The sequence below is a fragment of the Bombina bombina genome, chromosome 1, assembly GCF_027579735.1.
Source record: "Bombina bombina isolate aBomBom1 chromosome 1, aBomBom1.pri, whole genome shotgun sequence".
NCBI classification, from domain to species: Eukaryota; Metazoa; Chordata; class Amphibia; order Anura; family Bombinatoridae; genus Bombina; species Bombina bombina.
The window spans coordinates 1069798562-1069820958 of record NC_069499.1 but is presented as its reverse complement, the minus strand read 5'-3'; the positions used below and the strand labels follow the sequence as shown (position 1 = coordinate 1069820958).

General features: G+C 39.1%; 1 protein-coding gene across 1 annotated transcript in view; it reads left to right on the top strand.

Annotated features, from left to right (window-relative positions):
• LOC128641131 (opsin-5-like) overlaps positions 1-22397 on the top strand; it is a 165748-nt gene that overhangs the window by 49381 nt on the left and 93970 nt on the right. The window contains exon 3 of the mRNA XM_053693705.1: positions 12770-12897. Coding sequence (XP_053549680.1) covers positions 12770-12897 — 128 coding nt within the window. The remainder of the gene's footprint in view (positions 1-12769; positions 12898-22397) is intronic.

Here is a 22397-nt window from a genome sequence, read left to right as displayed (position 1 = left end):
CCTCTTGGCCACGCCCCGCACATTCATTTTTAAAGCCGACAGTCTCCTGTACCACGAGAACCTACCCTTTTTCCAATTACTGAGGTCTTTCCTAATAGCTTTATAGAGAGGGACATAGTTTAATCGGTATAAATCTGAGAAATTCCCGTTCAATTTCACCCCTAGATAAGTGATGTGAACCTTTGCCCATGAGATGTTAAAATTCAATTCCATCGTTTTTTTGGTATGAGGGGGAAGGGTGATCGGAAGGGCCTCGCATTTGTCTATGTTAACCTTATATCCTGAAATCTCTGAAAATTTCCCCAGAATTTCATATAGGTTAGGTAAAGAGATTAGGGGCTTGGTCAACGTCAGCAAGACATTGTCGGTGAACAATGTCATCTTATAGTCTCCCCCCGCCAAATGTACACCCAATATCTCCCTTGATTGTCTGATGACAGCTGCCAACGGTTCGATGCAAATGGCAAATAAGAGCGGCGATAGCGGGCACCCCTGACGAGTCCCATTCAAGATATCTATGGACCTCGATGTATAACCTGCGGCACCCACCACCGCCGTTGGATTTGAATATATAGCTGTTAAGGCTTTTATAAAGGCCCCCCGAAAACCCATTTTATCAAGCACTTTAAACATATAGTTCCAGTCCACCCTATCAAACGCTGTTTCCGCGTCGAGTGATAGTAGTAATGCTGGCGTCTCAGTTTTCGCTAAGTAGTCTATTAGGGTCACTATTCTCCGCACATTATCTGGGGCTTCCCGCTCTTTGATAAATCCCACCTGGTCCTGATGAACCAGGGAGGGAAGAATCAATTTCAATCGATTCGCCATAATTTTTTAAGATCTGTATTTATCAGCGAAATAGGCCTATAATTTTGGCAAAGTTTCGAATTCTTTCCCACCTTAGGTATTACCACAATCTTAGCTTGTAGCATTTCTTTAGGGAGCTCCCCCCTGCCAGAATTTCATTGCAGAATGTAAGTAGGTGGCCTACCAAATCCTTCCCGAACAATTTGTAATATTCCCCTGTTAGACCATCGGGGCCCGCTGCTTTCCCTGTCTTCAAGTCTTTGATAACCGTCAGTATTTCTATAGCCGTAATTTTCGCGTTAAGTTGTGTAAGGTCAGAGTCCTGGATTACCTGTAAGTCAGCCTGTCGTAAAAAATTGTCTATTTGTGTCGTAAGGTCCCCCGAAGCCACCTTTTTCCCATCATACAAATCCTCATAAAATTGGGCAAAGGTTTCAGTTATCTCCTGAGGGTTTGAGGTGGGAGCACTGTTTGGTTTCTGAATTGAAGGTATAGCAAAAAATTTAGTTCTCTCCCTTAATTTAAATGCCAAATATTTGTCAGGCTTATTCGCATATACATAATAGTGCGCCCTCAGTTTCAAAGCCGCTCGGATAGAGAATTCATTTAGGATTTTAGATAATTCCTGTCTTTTGGACTGGAGGGTCTTATATATCCTAGTTGATAAGGTACGTCTATGCTCTCTCTCAAGTGTCTCTACCTCCCCCTGGAGGTCATTAACTAATTGTGATGACTTTTTCAACAACATCGACTTCTCTTTAATGAATAGGCCTCTCATAAAGGGCTTGTGTGCCGCCCATGTCATTAGAGGGTTGCTTGTGGACCCCACATTTATCTGCCAGTATTCTTTCAATGCTTTGGTTACTCTCTCATGTATCTCTGGATTCCTAAGGAGTGTTGCATTATATGTCCACAACCTTTGTTGTGTGAAGTTTATTATACCCGATAGCTCCAAAGTCACTAAGGAGTGGTCTGACCAAACGCACGGCTGTGTGCTTGATGCAACCAAGTTAAGAGTCATGATTTGACTCACGTATATATAGTCTAATGTTGAGTACGATTGGTGTGCCGGCGAGTAGTATGTATAGTCATGTTTGGAATTACCTACTGCCGTCCAAGAGTCTATAAGGTTATGAGCTCCCAGTGATTCTCTAATGGACTTAATGATAGCATTGTGCCTGTGTTGTTTACTCGTCATCCCTTTGGGTCCCCCCCCCTGAGAAAGAGGACATAGATACATTAAAATCCCCTGCTAAAATAACTCTATCTTGTGACCACTTGGTGAGATGATGTGATATTTGCCGAAAAAAGGTATTCTGTGTCTCATTAGGTGCATAAACATTACATAATGTGATTTTGATATTCTGAATCGTGCCCCGAACAATTACAAACCTGCCCTCCTTATCTCTAATTACTTTGTCCAGGATAAAGTCTAATGACTTATGTAATAATATCATCACCCCCCTTTTTTTTGCGTCCGTCGTGGAGTGGAAGTGATGTGGAAATTGGTGCGACCAATATTTTGGTATTGTCTGGGAAATGAAGTGTGTTTCCTGAAGGAAAATAATGTTCGCTTTTAGTTTCAGATAGTGTGTCTTGGCCGTGCGTCTCTTATTATCTGTATTAAGTCCCCTGACATTATGAGAAATCAATTTTAAATTATGTGACATTGCCATTTCTCCCAATACCTTTCAGTATGTCCCATATAGTTATCACGTCAACTAAGCTCTCACCGCCCTGAAACTCCCCTCCTACTTCCTTGCCCCCAGACACCTGAATCACCCTCTCACCTTGTCTTCTCTCCTGTTCTGCCATCCTATACTTACTAGGAAACACCTGGTATAAAAAAAAAACACATTAAATAACAATAAAAAACATTTTCAAAAACATAAACTGTTTTGGTCCTTTTAGGACTCCACCACATATTGTACCTAAGTGCAGTTACCTTCATAAATAGTTATTGTGGCAATATATGAAATTAGAATGTACAGAAACAAATAAAACATTAAGAGGTCATTTACATTTTTCCCTTTACAGTATAGTCAGTGGATCAGCAACTAATTGTGATAAACTAATCCTACTTTTCCCTCACTGGAAGACAGACTTTGTCTTATATTAACAGTTACATTGTATTTTAACTACTATAGTGTCATAACTTACAAGTATGGCCCAATGTTCAAGGGCCCACATGGTGATCAACATATCCCCCCAACCATCTCCAACAAAACATTAAACTTTCCAACCCTTCTTTCCTTAGAGAACAAGAAAGAAAAAAGGAAACATAAAGTGAATACAGCTCTACTATACTTATCTATCCATCGTCCCTTTCTTTAATAACCTTCGGGTAATCACATAGAGTTCCTCCCCTCTAAAAGGGGGTGTATCCTGGTTCATTGCTTCTGTCGGGTTTTATTCCCCTGACTGAGTTGATCTGAGGGACCTCCCTGTTGTGAAAGATCCGGAGGCTCCATCTTTAGCTTACGACATACTTCTGGAGTCTCCCACGGTTCTTTAATGAAGAATGACTTGTTCTCCCACGTTATGTGGAGGGCAAAAGGAAACCCCCATCTGTATGGGACCTGACTTTTCCTTAGTAAAGAAGTTAAGGGCCGCAGAGAGCTTCTTCTGTGTAGTGTCCTCAAGCATAAATCCTGGAAGAACTGAATAACATTGCCCTGATACTTAAATGTTGGGTTCTTCCTTGCTGCAGCTAGTATTTCTTCCTTTTCTTGAAAGCGTAGTATCCTTATGATGACATCTCTGGGAGGTTCTTCCCCCTTAGGCTTGGGCCTGAGTGCCCGATGTGATCTTTCCATCTGGAATTTCTCCTCTCCAGTTGTGCCAGTGATGGAATGAAAAAGGTTGAGCAAATATGCACTCAGCTCCTTAGGGCCAATTGATTCTGGAATTCCTTTTAGCCGCAGATTAGATCTGCGGCTCCGATTTTCTAAATCTTCCAGCTTGTCATATATATCCTCAATGTCCGCCTGTTGGGAGGAGACCTTTTCTGTCATTTCATTTAGACCATCCACCATAGAGTCTCCGCTTTCCTCTAGGGTGTTTACTCGAGATCCTAAATCTACTACCTCCTTTTTCAGCTCTGCTATACTATTGGTCACAGAGTTTTGCAAGCTTTCCATTTTTTCCAAAAGTTTCTCAAAGTTCGTATTTATGTCCCGCTTGGAGACCAGGTGATCCAAATCAGCCATAGTTATGGGCCTTGTATCTGTTGTCCCTTCTGTGGGATGCTCATCCATATCCCTCTCTTCATCAGAATGCTGTGCTTGTATATCAGAGGCTTTATCCCCCTTTGCGGGTCTGAAAAAGAGGCTAGAGGCCGATTGTTTTCTTAGAGGGTTCACCTTAGTATTCTTTCTGGCAGCCATTATGGCGCGTCACTGATGCAAATGTAAGAATTATAAGTACTGTCCTTTAGTGGTATCGCAGGCCAAACCTCCTCCTTTATCTTCTAACAGAAAAAAATAGACAAGCAATGTATATTTACTCCTTTGAGTATAGAGTTGATGACTGTAGAACCAGGGAGAAGGGTGCTATATGTAATGACAAGTTGCAGACTGTTTAAATCATAATTTCCTTCACAGTTTGAAGTATATGGGAGATTACATATTTGCTGTTACAAGATGTGGGATTTGCTTCCTCCTCCTCTCCTCCAACACATTAATAAACATTCTCACCGTCTGTCTTTCTTGACCCTTTCAGTGGATCCTTCAGGGCCCCAGGTATATTAAAACAAGCAGCTTGTTCCCCTATAGTTATCCCTAGGGAAAGTTCACCACGCTGTTCTCTCTGTGTTCATATAAGTTATATGGGCCTGTGTGACATCTCTCATTCACTGCATTGATATAACTGCTGCATGCAGAGTTTGTATAATTTTGTCTTTCTTATCCCTGGCAGCTTGTTACTGTTTGCATCCTCTATCTCCCCCGGTTCATTCTTTGTAAATGTCCCTCTTTTTCATGATAGCTATGTCTCCCATTAAAGGTTATGTGGCCCCAGAAGCTATTCTGGTTATTTATTAAGACCCCCCTTGCTATGCAGGTCTGTGTCAGCACAGTCTTTATCACTCCGTAGCTTAGGAGCTGCAGAAGCCAACCTCACCCTCTTCCTCCTTCACATGCCTCTCATTTACATCTGTCTCCTTCTGGTTGAGACCCTTTATTATAATTTTAAGCCTCTTACCCACCTCCGCTATCGAGTTCTGCAGTGGCTGCAGCCTTTTCTTAAGAAAGTTTCTCCACGTGGGCTGTGAAAATGGCGACCGGCCTTCCTGTCAGAAGTCTCGACAAAATCTTGCTCCGATGTCTGTAAAGTAGTGTCTGGGTGTTCTGCACCACATACGCTCACATTCTGTGTCTCTGATGTGCCTGTAGCACTGATTTCTTGCCTTTATTCTCCTTCTCCTGCACGGAGCTCTCAGCTTAAGCAGCCATTCCCTTGCTGCTCCAGACTCCACCCCCACAATTGTTCTTTAAAGGGACACTCAGGTTAAATTACATTTTCATGATTCAGATACAGCATGTAATTTTAAACAATTTACTTCCATTAAAAAAAATGTGCACAGCCTTTTATATTTACACTTTTTGAGTCACCAAATCCTACTGAGCATGAATTCACAGACTATACGTATATGCATTTGTGATTGGCTGATTGCTATCACATGGTACAAGGGGAGTGGAAATATACATAACTTTAAAATTTGTTACAAAAAAATCTACTACTCATTTGAAGTTCAGACTAAGTGCTGTTGCATTGTCTTGTTATCTTGCATTTGTTGATTATGCAAATCTAATGTGTTGACTGGTCCTTTAATGATTCAGGCAGACTATACAATTTTAAACAACTTTTCAATTTACTTCTATTATCAATTTTGCTTCATTCTCTTGGTATCCTTTTTTGAAATTGCAGCAAACGCTACTGGGAGATAGCTGAACTAATTGGTAAGCCAATGATAAGAGATATATTCAGCCACCAATCAGCAACTAGCTCCCAGCCCATGAGCCTACCTAGGTATGCTTTTTTAAAATAAATTATACCAAAAGAACAAAGCAAATTAGATACTAGAAGTAAATTGGAAAGTTTACTTGGAAAGTTGTTTAAAATATTTGGATTTCATGACACTTTAAGAAGTGTCAAATCCAAAAAAGAGAGCAGCACCACTGTTAGTGCAACGGCATTAGGGATTAACTGCTATGCCCCAAATATGATCCAACATACAAATAGGATGCCAGCACAATGGATAAAAAGTTATAATTTTATTGTAGACCTTAGTAAAAGTTGCGACGTTTCGGGGTGACCCCCTTAATCATGCAATCTGATACAAACAGTGTAGGTAACCATTTTTAAACCCTCTTAGTTTTCGCACCACCTCTGTGTTGCACTATGTGCATGGCGCCATCTAGTGGCAAAAAACATAGGCCTAGATTTGGAGTTTTGTCGGTAACGACCCAAAAAACTAACGCCGGCTTTTTTCTGGCCGCACCATAAAAATAACTCTGGTATCGAGAGTCCACATAAAGGCTGCGTTAGGCTCCAAAAAAGGAGCGTAGAGCATTTTTAACGCAGCTTCAACTCTCGATACCAGAGTTGCTTACGGACGCGGCCAGCCTCAAAAACGTGCTCGTGCACGATTCCCCCATAGGAAACAATGGGGCTGTTTGAACTGAAAAAAAACCAAACACCTGCAAAAAAAGCTGCGTTCAGCTCCTAACGCAGCCCCATTGTTTGCTATGCGGTAACCCTTCCTACGTCTGCACTTAACACTCTAACATGTACCCCGAGTCTAAACACCCCTAACCTTACACTTATTAACCCCTAATCTGCCGCCCCCGCTATCGCTGACCCCTGCATATTATTATTAACCCCTAATCTGCCGCTCCGTAAACCGCCGCTACTTACATTATCCCTATGTACCCCTAATCTGCTGCCCTAACATCGCCGACCCCTATATTATATTTATTACCCCTAATCTGCCCCCCACAACATCGCCTCCACCTGCCTACACTTATTAACCCCTAATCTGCCGACCGGACCTGAGCGCTACTATAATAAAGTTATTAACCCCTAATCCGCCTCACTAACCCTATCATAAATAGTATTAACCCCTAATCTGCCCTCCCTAACATCGCCGACACCTAACTTCAATTATTAACCCCTAATCTGCCGACCGAATCTCGCCGCTATTCTAATAAATGTATTAACCCCTAAAGCTAAGTCTAACCCTAATACTAACACCCCCCTAAATTAAATATAATTTAAATCTAACAAAATTAATTAACTCTTATTAAATAAATTATTCCTATTTAAAGCTAAATACTTACCTGTAAAATAAATCCTAATATAGCTACAATATAAATTATAATTATATTATAGCTATTCTATCAGCCAATCGGAATTAAGGTAGGAATATTCTGATTGGCTGATGGAATCAACCAATCAGAATCAAGTTCAATCCGATTGGCTGATCCAATCAGCCAATCAGATTGAGCTTGCATTCTATTGGCTGATCGGAACAGCCAATAGAATGCGAGCTCAATCTGATTGGCTGATCGGATCAGCCAGTCGGATTGAACTTGATTCTGATTGGCTGATTCCATCAGCCAATCAGAATATTCCTACCTTAATTCCGATTGGCTGATAGAATCCTATCAGCCAATCGGAATTCGAGGGACGCCATCTTGGATGACGTCATTTAAAGGAACCGTCATTCGTCGTTCAGTCGTCGGCCAGGATGGATGTTCTGCGGTAGAGGTCTTCAGGATGCTGCCGCTTCGCTCCGGATGGATGCCGCTTGGATGAAGACTTCAATCGGATGGAAGACCTCTTCTGGCCCGCTTGGATGAAGACTTCAGCCGGATCATGGACCTCTTCAGCCCCCCGCTTGGGCTTGGATCAGGACATCGGAGGAGCTCTTCTGGACCGATCGGTGAACCTGGTATGGTGAAGACAAGGTAGGATTATCTTCAGGGGCTTAGTGTTAGGTTTATTTAAGGGGGGTTTGGGTTAGATTAGGGGTATGTGGGTGGTGGGTTGTAATGTTGGGGGGCTTGGGTATTGTATGTTTTTTTTTACAGGCAAAAGAGCTGTATTTCTTGGGACATGCCCCGCAAAGGGCCCTGTGCAGGGCTGGTAAGGTAAAAGAGCTTTGAACTTTAGTAATTTAGAATAGGGTAGGGCATTTTTTTATTTTGGGGGGCTTTGTTATTTTATTAGGGGGCTTAGAGTAGGTGTAATTAGTTTAAAATTGTTGTAATATTTTTCTTATGTTTGTAAATATTTTTTTATTTTTTGTAACTTAGTTCTTTTTTATTTTTTGTACTTTAGCTAGTTTATTTAATTGTATTTATTTGTAGCAATTGTATTTAATTAATGTATTGATAGTGTAGTATTAGGTTAATTGTAGGTAATTGTAGGTAGTTTATTTAATTAATTTATTGATAGTCTAGTGTTAGGTTTATTTGTAACTTAGGTTAGGATTTCTTTTACAGGTAAATTTGTAATTATTTTAACTATTTTAGCTATTAAATAGTTCTTAACTATTTAATAGCTATTGTACCTGGTTAAAATAAATACAAAGTTACCTGTAAAATAAATATAAATCCTAAAATAGCTATAATATAATTATAATTTATATTGTAGCTATATTAGGATTTATTTTACAGGTAAGTATTTAGCTTTAAATTGGAATAATTTATTTAATAAGAGTTAATTAATTTCGTTAGATTTAAATTATATTTAACTTAGGGGGTGTTAGTATTAGGGTTAGACTTAGCTTTAGGGGTTAATACATTTATTAGAATAGCGGCAAGATTCTGTCGGCAGATTAGGGGTTAATAATTGAAGTTAGGTGTCGGCGATGTTAGGGAGGGCAGATTAGGGGTTAATACTATTTATGATAGGGTTAGTGAGGCGGATTAGGGGTTAATAACTTTATTATAGTAGCGCTCAGGTCCGGTCGGCAGATTAGGGGTTAATAAGTGTAGGCAGGTGGAGGCGACGTTGTGGGGGGCAGATTAGGGGTTAATAAATATAATATAGGGGTCGGCGGTGTTAGGGGCAGCAGATTAGGGGTACATAAGGATAACGTAGGTGGCGGCGCTTTGCGGTCGGCAGATTAGGGGTTAATAAGTGTAGGCAGGTGGAGGCGACGTTGAGGGGGGCAGATTAGGGGTTAATAAATATAATACAGGGGTCGGCGGTGTTAGGGGCAGCAGATTAGGGGTACATAAGGATAACGTAGGTGGCGGTCGGCAGATTAGGGGTTAAAAAATTTTTTTCGAGTGTCGCGATGTGGGGGGACCTCGGTTTAGGGGTACATAGGTAGTTTATGGGTGTTAGTGTACTTTAGAGTACAGTAGTTAAGAGCTTTATAAACCGGCGTTAGCCCAGAAAGCTCTTAACTACTGACTTTTTTCCTGCGGCTGGAGTTTTGTCGTTAGATGTCTAACGCTCACTTCAGACACGACTCTAAATACCGGAGTTATAAAAATCCCATTGAAAAGATAGGATACGCAATTTACGTAAGGGGATCTGCGGTATGGAAAAGTCGCGGCTGGAAAGTGAGCGTTAGACCCTATTTTGAGTGACTCCAAATACCGGCGGTAGCCTAAAACCAGCGTTAGGAGCTTCTAACGCTGGTTTTCACGGCTACCGCCAAACTCTAAATCTAGGCCTAATATTTTAATGAACAAAATGTATACATTCTGCTGATTTGTATCAAATGTATAAAAACATGTAGTCACATTTATCTGTCTGTTTAGCAAAGACTCTGCAATTGTATGTTAAGAGTTATACACAAAGTAGCCAAATGGTTATTACTAAGCAACATTAACACTTGAAACCATACATTAAACTAGCCAATAATTAATGTGTCAATTCATTATGAATTTTAGCTAATAATGTCATTATACCATGAGAAATCACATTAATCAGTTAGTACAAATAATAGGTACGTGGAATATTGCTCTTTATAATGTATTACATTATAATGTATTATAAGTATTAAGATCATCTTGAAGGGGGCCGATAAAGGAGGGGCCACTGTTGTCATGGATAGGGATTACTATATTGCAGAAATTAGAACTCAGTTTAATGATCACAATACATACAGAAAGGCACCTGGCAATCCAGTTCATAGAATACAGAAGGAAATTAAGTTTATTTTGGATAGGGCTGTTATAATGAAAGTAATTGATGAAAAATTGGCGGACTATCTTTACATTGACAAACCCAGGACGCCTATATTTTACACGGTTCCCAAAATTCACAAAGATTCACAAAGGCCCCCTGGGAGGCCAATTGTCTCATGTGCAGAATCGATATTTACTAACATATCTAAATTTGTGGATAAACTATTACAACCTGAAGTGGCCAAAATGGCCAGCTTCATTAAAGACACAGGGCATTTTTTGGAAAGGACAAAATGATAGAGTTGCCCACTAGCCGATATCTGCTGTTCACTATGGACTTTAGGAGTTTATACACCTCTATTAAACATGATACTGGCATTGCCATCATTAGAAAGACTCTCATGGTGAACGGCAGATATTCGGAAGCACAGTGTGACTTTGTGGAGAGACTACTTAGTCTAATACTTTACTGGAACTATTTCCTTTTCCAAGAGGACTGGTTTGTCCAGATTAAGGGCACAGCCATGGGTTGTCGCCCCATCATACGCCAACCTTTATATGAATGAGTTTGAGGAAAGAAAGTCTATAAAAACAAGTTGTTTAAAGAACACGGAGCAGTTTGGCTCCGCTACATAGACGATGTATTTGGCGTGTGGTGGGGGGACATTGGAACCCTAACTTGGTTTGTCAAAGAGCTCAACTCAGAGGTAAGGGATTTGTATTTCACAATAACTTACAGTGAGGAATCTGTCTCATTCCTTGACACCAAAGTTACCAAAAGGAAGGATGGTTTAAAATTTGATCTTTTTGTAAAAGATACGGATAGGAACACAATGTTGAGATTTGATAGTTTCCATCCTAAGAGATTATTGGGGTCCCTCCCTAAGAGCCAACTTTTACGTGTGTTGAAACAGATGAAAGATACATTTCTGGAGAGGGGGTACCCAGCAGGCCTCATCAACAAAAAATTAAAAGAGATACAGAATCCCAAGCAGAGACCTTCAGTAAATAACAACGAAAGTGAGAGAATAGTTTTTGTGACACAGCATAGCCCCTATAGTGACAAAATTGGCAAGATTATTAGAAAGAATTGGTATGTTTTAAAGAACTGTAACCCCAACATTAAGCAATTACAGAACCCCCACTAATGGCTTATAGACGTGTGAAGAATATAAGGGATCACTTAGTCAGGACAGACGTAGGCCCCAGTGCAGGACTTAAACAATCGCATTTTGACATTAAAAGACAGGGAAGCTACCCATGCTTAGGCTGCATGAGTTGCAGTTCTATAATAAAGGGGCCATACTTCTTCCACCCACACAGTGGGAGATGATATAATATCAAGGGATTTCATACATGTGAAAGTAGGTATGTTATATACCTCATTAAGTGCCCATGTTCCCTGGTTTATTTGGGTGAAACCACCCAAAAAATCAGGGACCGCATTAGCCAACATAGATGTAACATCAGGAGGAAAAATTTGGAGGCTCCCTTGTCTAAACATTTTATCGAAAATAATCACAACATCAGCCAACTTTGTTGGCAAGTTATAGTCTAGAGCAGATTCAAGTACCCAGAAATGGTTCTGACAGAGAGATATTACTAAAGCAGAGAGAGAGATGTGGTGGATCTTCAAAATGGAGACCATGACACCTAAGGGGTTAAACCAAGATTTTGATCTCTCCTGCTTTGTGTAATACATTATAAAGAGCAATAATCCACGTACCTATTATTTGTACTTACTGATTAATGTAATTTCTCATGGTATAATGACATTATTAGCTAAAATTCATAATGAATTGACACATTAATTATTGGCTAGTTTAATGTATGGTTTCAAGTGTTAATGTTGTTTAGTAATAGCCATTTGGCTACTTTGTGTATAACTCTTAACATACAATTGCAGAGTCTTTGCTAAACAGACAGATAAATGTGACTACATGTTTTTATACATTTGATACAAATCGGCAGAATGTATACATTTTGTTCATTAAAATATATGTTTTTTGCCACTAGGTTGCGCCATGCACAAGTGCAACACAGAGGTGGTGCGAAAACTAAGAGGGTTTAAAAATGGTTACCTACACTGTTTGTATCAGATTGCATGATTAAGGGGGTCACCCCAAAACGTTGCAACTTTTACTAAGATCTACAATAAAATTATAATTTTTTATCCATTGTGCTGGCATCCTATTTGTATGTTGGACTTTAAGAAGTGTGAAACGGCTATTGGATCATTCGTTTCATGTAACCTCCCAGTTTCTATTTCAAGAACTGGTTTGAAAAGGCTTTCGTAGTTGCAGGCTTTTAACAAATTAAACAATGGTTCTTTGTGATTACCCGAGAAACTTGATGAACAATTTGTCTGGAAAGTCAAATGCAATTTTGGGTGCAAATTGCTGATAGATTGTGATCGACCCCTGTATTTGGGTCACTATATATACATGTCCAAGTCTGCAGACGTGAGAATAAAGCTTACTGGCACTCACTGAACTCAATCAATATCAATATATTAATTGTGCCAGTGAAAAGCTATACAGATCTATAGAGGCAAATAAAACATATTTGACAAGGAGCCTCAAATAGGACATTCACCTAACCTCACTGGTTGTAAAGCTGCCGCTGACCAGGGATTTGTTTGTTGATGCCATGTAACGCTGACTACATATTCAGTCACATATATCTATGCGCATCATGGAAAATGGGGTCATTTTTACCACATTTATTTAGCCTACACTAATTACTGATGTTTCATTTCTGTGCTTTGACACAAATGTAATTCCATAAAGTATAATTTCTTTTATCTTTTTTTGCAGGTGGCTCTTTGACCAACGTATTTGCCAGTACTATGCATTTTGTGGTGTCTTGTTTGGACTTTGTAGTCTCACCAACCTCACAGCTTTAAGCTGTGTTTGTTGCATGAAAGTTTGTTATCCAGCTTATGGTAGGTTCTATGAGATACAACCCATATAAATAAATGAATGTTATTATTTTGTATTATTATTGTTTATTTATTAAGGGTCAAAACACTTTACGCAGCACTATACAAAGGTACATTTACAATAATGGGGTACAATACTATAAAAAAACTTACAATGAGACATTATGTAAGACTATACAATGTATAATGACAAACATAAACACAAGGAGATGAGCACCCTGCCCCTGTTCTAGATGTACTTTTATACAAAGTGAGCTACTGTAATGCTCATGGGATCAGGCCCTATCAGTCCAAACGTGGCCAGTAGTCTTCTTATCCCGGGGTCAAGTGGGAAGGATAAGGAAATATCCCAGAACAAGAGAATAAAGTAAATGAGGTAACAGTACTCACAGTAGAGGGGCAATCCTTCTTGGCACTACAGGGAATAACTGGAGAGTAGTCAGGCAAGCAGAGTTCAGCAACAATGAGACAATCCACAGTAACAGCAGTTCAGAGGTTAATCAGAAGAGTGGTCAGAGGCAAGCAGAGTTCAGCAGCAGTAAGGCAATCCGGCAGTTCAGGGGTTAAACAACAGAGTGTGGTCAGACAGGCAAAGTTCAGTAACAATTAGGCAATCCAGCAATTCAGGGGTTAAACAGGCAGAGTGGTCAGACAGGCAGAGTTCAATAACGATAAAGCAATCCAGCAATTCAATAACAATAAGCACCCAGGAGCACACACAGAAACACCTATACTTGGGCAAGGTATAGGAAGTGAGGTGAGACTTACATAGGTGCAGATTCGCACCAGCAGACCGGTGAGTGGCATCAGAGGAAGGAGACGGCGTGCGGGGATGACATCATCATCACAACAACCACCACAACCATGGCAATGGCCATGAGAAGGGAACACTGAGCCGCCGCTGAGAAGGAGCGGCGTGACAGCTACAGTTAAAGAGGCTCTCAAACTTACAGTCTAAAGGAAATACATAGGGAAGTTGAGGGAGAGGGAAATACAAGTAGTAGACATATTAATGTAAGTTGTACGCGTCCTTGAACAGATATGTTTTTAAGGAACACTTGAAGTTTTATTGTTGAAATTTTTTTTATTAAGCAAAAATAAACATTTTATTACATGTATAATAAAACATAAAACAAAAGCGTACCAATGTTGACATAAACAATTACAAATTCAAATTAGGCATATCATATATCGTTTCACCATGTGAACCAATGTTCAATATAGATGTCTGGGTATCCCTTGGACCCAAGTAGATATACTAATGGACTTCTTGTGTGCTATCAGAAATGGCTTTAAGAGTAGATATAGTCACTTCTCTTATATGCGGTCCAAGAAAGCTTGAGGTTGAAAAAGTCCACTCAGCCTATTTCAGTTATCTCTTTAAGTATGAGTCAACAATTGAGACATGACTTTGATACATAACAATTGTTTAAATACCATTACAGCTGATTAACATATTCTTCAAACATGTGGTTTCATTTTTGACAAGTAAGAAAAAGTAACAGAGTAAAGACAAGAATCAAGTATAGAATAACAGAAGAAAAAAGGATAAAAAGGGCAATTCTCCTTGCCCATAGGCAGCCCCCCCCCAAGCCTTCCATATCTCCCCAATAAAGTAACATTACAAAGAAATTCACATTTTCTCCTATTCCAAACCAGGAATTTTCTATAATGTCTCTCTATAGTTCTAAGTTTTGATCTATAATACATTCAGGCTAGTCCTATTCCTCATGTGTTGTGTATCTTCCTATACATACCCAGCCTCCCAAATGTGTCTCCAAAAGATTAGAAGATATGTCAGCTAATTGATAAAATTGTCTAATTTTATCTTTAATTGCATCGAAATTTGGGACTGATGTCTTCCAGAATTTAGCTATGCAGATTTTCACTGTTGTACAAATATAAGCAATCAATTTATTTTGTGGTTTCATGAAGGGACATGTAATAAGGCTTGTTCTGGGCCTAATCTAATATAATCTCAAAAATAGAGCTTAACATCTCTGATGTTTGTTCCCAAAAATGTTTTGCTCTAGAACATAGCCACCACCTATGATAGTATGTACCCTCTTCACTACAGTTTCGATAACACGTTGCAGGGTTAGTGTTGCTAAGCCTAACCTGGAGGGGGTAAGATACCACCTATATACAACTTTTAAATAATTTTCCTTGAGATTTGCGCTAATGGTAAATTTCAGTCCTTTCCTTATAATTGAGCTCCATTGTTCAGTTGTGTAATGAATATTAAGATCCTCTACCCATCTATTCACTAATGGTAATTTTTGTTGTATGTCCTTTGTGTTGAATGTAATATATAGTTCTGAAATAGCGCCTTTAAGTCTATTGGTGGAGAGGCATAACCGCTCTAGGTAAGTTGTTTTAGATGTTTTATTCATTTGTATTATACTTCTCATGCGGGATAATGGAACCAACCATGAGTAGTAGAAGGAGGTATTTCATAATACTGGTTATATGTCATAATTTTGTTAACAAAATATATGTCTGCTATTCTATATAATCCTTTGTTAGCCCATATGCTAGTTATATTTTTCCCTATATCTGAGGATAAATCAACTACAGGGGTTGCTTTTGAGCCTTTTTCTAGTAGCGGGAATTTTTTTGTGAGGTGATCCCATAATTTAACAGTGTAAGTTATGATTCTAAAAGCTTTCCATACTAAGGGTCTGCTAGGCCCATCGGGCCAAAGTAAATGAAAGATTGGTTTCACCTCTTTCATATCTCTTTCAAGTGTGACCCAACTTATATTATCTGCAGAGTTATGCCACAGTGCTGTTTGCGCTATTCTCGCTGAGTAAAAGTAAGCTTGTAGGTCAGGTATGCCCACCCCCTCCTCTTCTTCTATGGGCTAGCATTGATCTCTTGTTTATTCTGGGTCTTTTATAATTCAAAATAAATTTTAGTAAATCTGTCTGAATATTCTTTATATCTTTAGAGTTTATCTGTATTGGTAATGCTCTAAAAAGATACAACAGTTTAGGGAGTACAGTCATTTTACAGACTATAATTTTGCCATAGAATGAAATTTTATAAGAGGCCCATTTTTTCAAATCCCCTCGTATGGCGGAAAACATGGGGATGTCATTATATTTATATAGTAGATCTAGGTTATTGGGGATATATGCAATAAACACAAAGTCCGGAGCTGCAGTTAAAAAAATTTCTCTTTATTCTTTTATTCATTAAGAGCAGTTACATATGCAGGTTACAAACAAGCCCTTAGTGTCCAAAGCTTACGCGTTTCAGCTAGAATGCCATACTCATAGCTCTATAACCACCCTCACACTAATGGGCCTTTTAAGAGGATAGAAAACATCTGATTTGCTAAGGTGCAATTGTTATGTTAACCGTTTCATTGCTTTTCTTTCTAGTCATATACAATTGTAAAAACAGATAACCGAAATCCATATAGAAAGCTGATCATGTAACATACTCAATACCTTTTTATGCAACTAAATTGTTCATTATAAGACTTTGTATTTTACATCTCTTTTTTACAATCCTCAGTGGGTATTATTTATAGGTAAAACATTTATATTTCATTACTTATCAGTATGGCAATCAATTAGGTTGATGCATTTAATAGTGTAGTACATATCTGTTCAATACAGTCAATGGGCATAATAATTCCACATTCCCAAACAAATAATTTGCAACCTAAATGTATATTAAATGTACATATTGTCAAACTTAATTGATTGAGATCATTATAATAAGTAATGGTATACTTGCCATACATAAATTAATTAAATTTACATTGAATATACACTGTATCAGTGGAAAAAATAAATTCACTATACTTTTAGAAACATTCAAAAAACAAACAAAATAAATGCTATTTACTGAAGGTGTAAAATACCTATGAAAAATTCATTTTTCCCCTCTGCATTGTTAAGTTCCATTGCCCTAATCACATAGTAACCACACCCTGACCAGTTCTTGGATATACTGCATATTCCCAAATGTGCTCAAAAAGTGTGCAAGTAAATATTAGTCTATCTACAGTAATATCCATCAATTGAAATTCTGTACCAAAAATTAATGAGATCATATGATGAATTCAAACCAGTTGGGTATCTGGTCTGCAAATGATAGATCCAAAATACCTCCCTCTTTGCCAGTGCTAAATCCCTATCTCCCCCTCTTTGATTGGTCTTGACAATTTCTATAATGGTCCACTTAAAGCTATTTGCTTGTTTATTGTGAACCCTATTGAAATGTTGGACCATGGGGGTAGTCAGAACACCAGCCTTAATGTCCGAGAGGTGTTCCCTAATGCATGTTCGTGTTTCTCTTGATGTCATACCCACGTATTGGAGATGACATTCTGAACACCCCACTAAATAAATTGTGTACTTACTCATACAATTCATACACCTATTGTGCTTATATACCTTATTTGTGGCCTCACTTTTGAAACCTTCTCCAACTGTTACATGTTCACATGCCTTGCATGTGCGGTTGCTGCATTTAAACACTCCCTTAAACCATAACCAGGAGCTGGAGTCATCTGATTGAAACCGTTTCATTTGGGTGGGTGCCAATATATTGCCCAAGGAAACTCCTTTTCTGAAGGAGCATTTACAGCCCTTGTATACCGTTTCAACCAATGCATCATCAGCTGCCAGCAATCTAAAATTCTTTTGAACAATTTGACAAATTTGATGATACTGCATACTATAATCAGTAACAAAGAAAATCCCCTCATTTTTCATCTTGTTGGATACAGATTTCTTCAACAATGTATTTCTGTCTATAGTAGCAACTTCTCCCCTGATTTTAACAATTTCTTGGCGTTTGTAGCCTCGACTCAATAGACGTTCAGATAACTGGTTTGCATGGTCCTCATATTATACATTGTTACTACAGTTTCTCTTTAATCTCGTGAACTGTCCCTTAGCTACCAACCTGAAAATCTGTTTTGGATGACTGCTCCTGGCGTGGAGAAGGGTATTACCAGTAAAAGGTTTCCTGTACACCTCAGTCTCAATTCCAATGTTTGGTATACCTATAAGGGTCAAATCCAAAAAATTGATCCTGGACTTGCTGAGCTCAAAAGTGAATTCCAACCCTATGTCATTGGTATTCAACCAATCCACAAATTCTTTAGCTAATTTCTCTGGACCTCTCCACACCAGGAGCAAGTCATCCATATAGCGTTTTTGTTTTTTGAATGTTTCTAAAAGTATAGTGAATTTATTTTTTATTTATTTTTTCCACTGATACAGTGTATATTCAATGTACATTTAATGAATTTATGTATGGCAAGTATACCATTACTTATTATAATGATCTCAATCAATTAAGTTTGATAATATGTACATTTAATATACATTTAGGTTGCAAATTATTTGTTTGGGAATGTGGAATTATTATGCCCATTGACTGTATTGAACAGATATGTACTACACTATTAAATGCATCAACCTAATGGATTGCATACTGATAAGTAATGAAATATAAATGTTTTACCTATACATAATACCCACTGAGGATTGTAAAAAAGAGATGTAAAATATGAAGTCTTATAATGAACAATTTAGTTGCAAAAAAAGGTATTGAGTGTGTTACATGATCAGCTTTCTATATGGATCTCTGTCATCTGTTTTTACAATTGTATATGACTAGAAAGAAAAGCAATGAAACGGTTAACATAACAATTGCCCCTTAGCAAATCAGATGTTTTCTATCCTCTTAAAAGGCCCATTAGTGTGAGGGTGGTTATCGAGCTATGAGTACGGCATTCTAGCCAAAACGCGTAAGTTTTGGACACTAAGGGCTTGTTTGTAACCTGCATATGTAACTGCTCTTAATGAATGAAAGAATAAAGAGAAACTAATTTTTTAACTGCAGCTCTGGACTTTGTGTTTATTGCATCTGAGACCTATCTATTGGAGCGTTTGCAGTTGGTGTGCCCCTGGAGGATGGTAAACTGTCACTAAGGGAAGCAAGTCTCGGAGAGTTTCCTTACCCACGTCCGTGATTGGAAGCATATCGGCAGGAGCCGCCCCGCCCTCGCAAGTCAGCAGCGTCTGTTGACGTCACTTTCGGGGCCTACGAGTGTGGAGTCTATTGCCAAGTGCTGCGAAGGGTAGCTGACGGATTGTGGGAGCGGTGCAACTCCAAGCCGTGGAAGGCGGGCTGCTTTGAGCCTAGGAGAGAGGTCTCCCGAACGGCTCTTAGAACACACCGGGCTTCAAGAAAAGTGCCGTGAAGAGAAGGTAAGTTTGCTCCGGACTGAGAGGAGCAATAGTGGGGGCTCTAGAGACTAACTTTGATTTACTTATTGTGTGGCGTTGCTGCATGGGATTCCAGGAACACAGGAGGAGTGCATGAAGGGGTCTCCCCATTATAGGGGTACTTGTATCTAATATTGGGGATATATGCTCATAAATATTTTATTGCTTTTGCAGCCCATTTGAAATGGAAGTTGATAGCTATTAATTTTTTTCCGTAATGCCTATCTCAATAGCTTCACATTGGTCATTGTGTGATAGCACTACAAAATCACTTATAAGGTTAAAAAGAATTGATAAAGATAACAGGGGTTTGGTGACCATGAGGATTATATCATCCGTAAAGAGTGCTAGTTTATGTTCTGTTTGTCCTACTTGGATAGCTGCAATATCAGGGTTCATTCTAATACTTGTAGCTAGTAACATAGTAGATGAGGTTAAAAAAGACCGAAGTCCATTGAGTTCAACCTTTACAAATATAAAATACTTAAAAAAAGCTCCAGTTAAATTGAAATAATCTCACTAAAAGGTGACCCATTTAATACAAGCAATCATATCCATGAATTTTGTTTCTAGACAGAAATATATCCAAACAATTTTTAAATGTATCTATGGTATTAGCATTCACTACCTCCTTTGGTAATGAGTTCCAAAATGTTATTGCTCTTACAGTGAAAAAAAGTTTCCATTGCAGGAGATTAAATCTCCTTTCCTCCAACCTTAAATTGTGACCTCTTGTCATAAACAATTTTCTTGAAATTAAGAGCTTCTGCCATCTCTGTATATAAAGTAATCATGTCACCTCTCAAGCGTCTTTTTTTCTAAAGAAAACAGACCTAGTTTGGCTAACGTCTCATCATAGCTTAAATTCTCCATTCCCCTTATTAGCTTTGTGGCCCTTCTCTGAACTTTTTCTAGTTCAGCAGTATCTTTTTTTGCGATCGGTCCCCAGAACTGCACTCCATACTCAAGGTGAGGTCTTACCAGGGATTTATATAGTGACAGAATTATACTTTCCTCCCTTGAATCAATGCCTCTTTTAATACATGCTAGTATCTTGTTAGCCTTTGAAGCCACTGCCTTGAATTGTGCACCCATATTTAGCTTGTTATCTAGTACTACTCACAAATCGCTTTCCTCCTCTGTTTGGCTAAGTCTTGTCCCATTTAAATAATAAATTGCCTGCTTATTTTTACTTCGAAAATGTAGAACCTTGCATTTTCCTGTATTAAATCTCATTTTCCATTTACCTGCCCACACTTCTAATTTTTGCAGATCCCTTTGTAACGAAAGTTCATCCTGCTCTGACCTAATGACCTTACTTAACTTAGTATCACAAAGACCGCTGCTCCATAACCTGTCCGCCTGCTCTGAGCAGGCGGACACACATCGCCGGAAATCAACCCGATCGAGTACGATCGGGTTGATTGACACCCCCTGCTGGTGGCTCATTGGCCGCAAGTCTGCAGGGGGCGGCATTGCACCAGCAGCTCTTGTGCTCCCACTTAGCTGAATTACTAGTTTCTTTGGCCCAGTTTATATCAGGGTAGTTAAAATCTCCCGTAATTATAGCACTGTTATTAGCAGCCTTACCTATTTGCATAAGTAGTTGAGTTTCCTCCAGGTCACTAATGTTGGGGGCTTGTAGCATGTTCCAAGTAATATATTTTTAGGATTCCCCCACTCTATATTTCAACCCACAGGGTCTCTACATTGTCACCTGTAGCATAAATATGTTCCCCTATTGTAGGTTTAAGGTTAGGTTTAATATACATGCAGATTCATCCACCTCTTTTATTATTCCTGTCCCTCCTATATAAAGTATACCCCTCTAAGTTAACTGCCCAGTCATGTGAATCATCCCACCAAGTTTCAGTTATACTGATAATGTCATAGTCCTCTTCTGTAACTAAGAGCTCCAGCTCCCCAATTTTACTCTTCATGCTTTTTGCATTTGTTGTCATACATTTAATTTTCATGTGGTTTTTGCTGCTACTTGGTGTGCTTTCCTCCATACATTCTAATGTGACATTTATTAAGTCATCCATTCCTTGACAAACAGACTGATCTCTCTGTTCTATTGTGTTCTAACTGACCCTCCCCCCTTTGCCTAGTTTAAAAGATTCTCTAAACATCCTTTCCCCAACACACCTGCATCATTGTTATTCAGTTGCAATCCATCCTTACTGTACAAATTGTACCCAAGTGAAAAGTCAGCCCAGTGCTCTAAAATGTCAAACCCCTCATTTATACACCATGTTTTAACCATGAATTAACAGACCTTACTGAGTTAGCACATGGCACTGGTAATATCTCCAAAAATATTACTTTGGAGGTCCTTGCTTTAAGCTTGCTACCTAACTCACTGAAGAAATGTTTTAGGACTCTCCATCTCCCACTGATTCTTTCATTAGTACCAATATGTACCATGACTGCAGGATCAGACCCATATCCCTGTAGCATTCTATCAATATGCTCCACAATATGCCTAACACGAGCCCCTGGAAGACAGCAAACTGTTCTATTTAAAGGGTCTGGATGACAAATTACCCTATCAACCTTCCTAATAATAGTCTCCTACCACCAACATCTGCCTCAGGCCCTGACTTGTATGCCCCTCTTCCATGACCGAAGGACTGTTAACTATAGTATGCCCCTCTACCATGTCTGAAGGACTGCCCACCATAGTATGTTCCTCTTCCACGACTAAAGGACTGTTCACTATACTAGGCAAAACAGCCCTCTCTGTACCAACTCAGAACTGGCCCGTCTCTTCCGCTTGCCTTTACTTCGCCCTCTGACTTGTGACCCAGCTAGATTCTCGAGTCTCCTCATCTAAATCCTCCCCGTTCCCACTGCTAGAACCATTAACATCCAGCTCAGTCCTATCCATTTCCCTTTCAAGTGTCTGAATTTCATGCAGTGTTGCAATTCATTCCTCCAGAACTCCAATACGAGTTTCTAAAGAGACAATATGCTCACACTTGCCACAAACATATATTCTCTGAAGTGGCTGCTCCAGTGATGCAATATATAAAATAATATAAAATAATTATATTTCCCCTTGGTTACTCCAAATCCTTGTTTGCCTAACTACCTTGTTTAGCTAACTGCTATACTTAAACAGACAAGTAGCAGAGGAAAGGTGGCGCTTACCAATCATGGGTGTCCATGCTTGCAAGCTGCGTTTTCTTGAGTGTAGGCACTCAGCTGTGTAGTTCCGGCTGCTATTCCTGGAGCCCAGTAAGACAC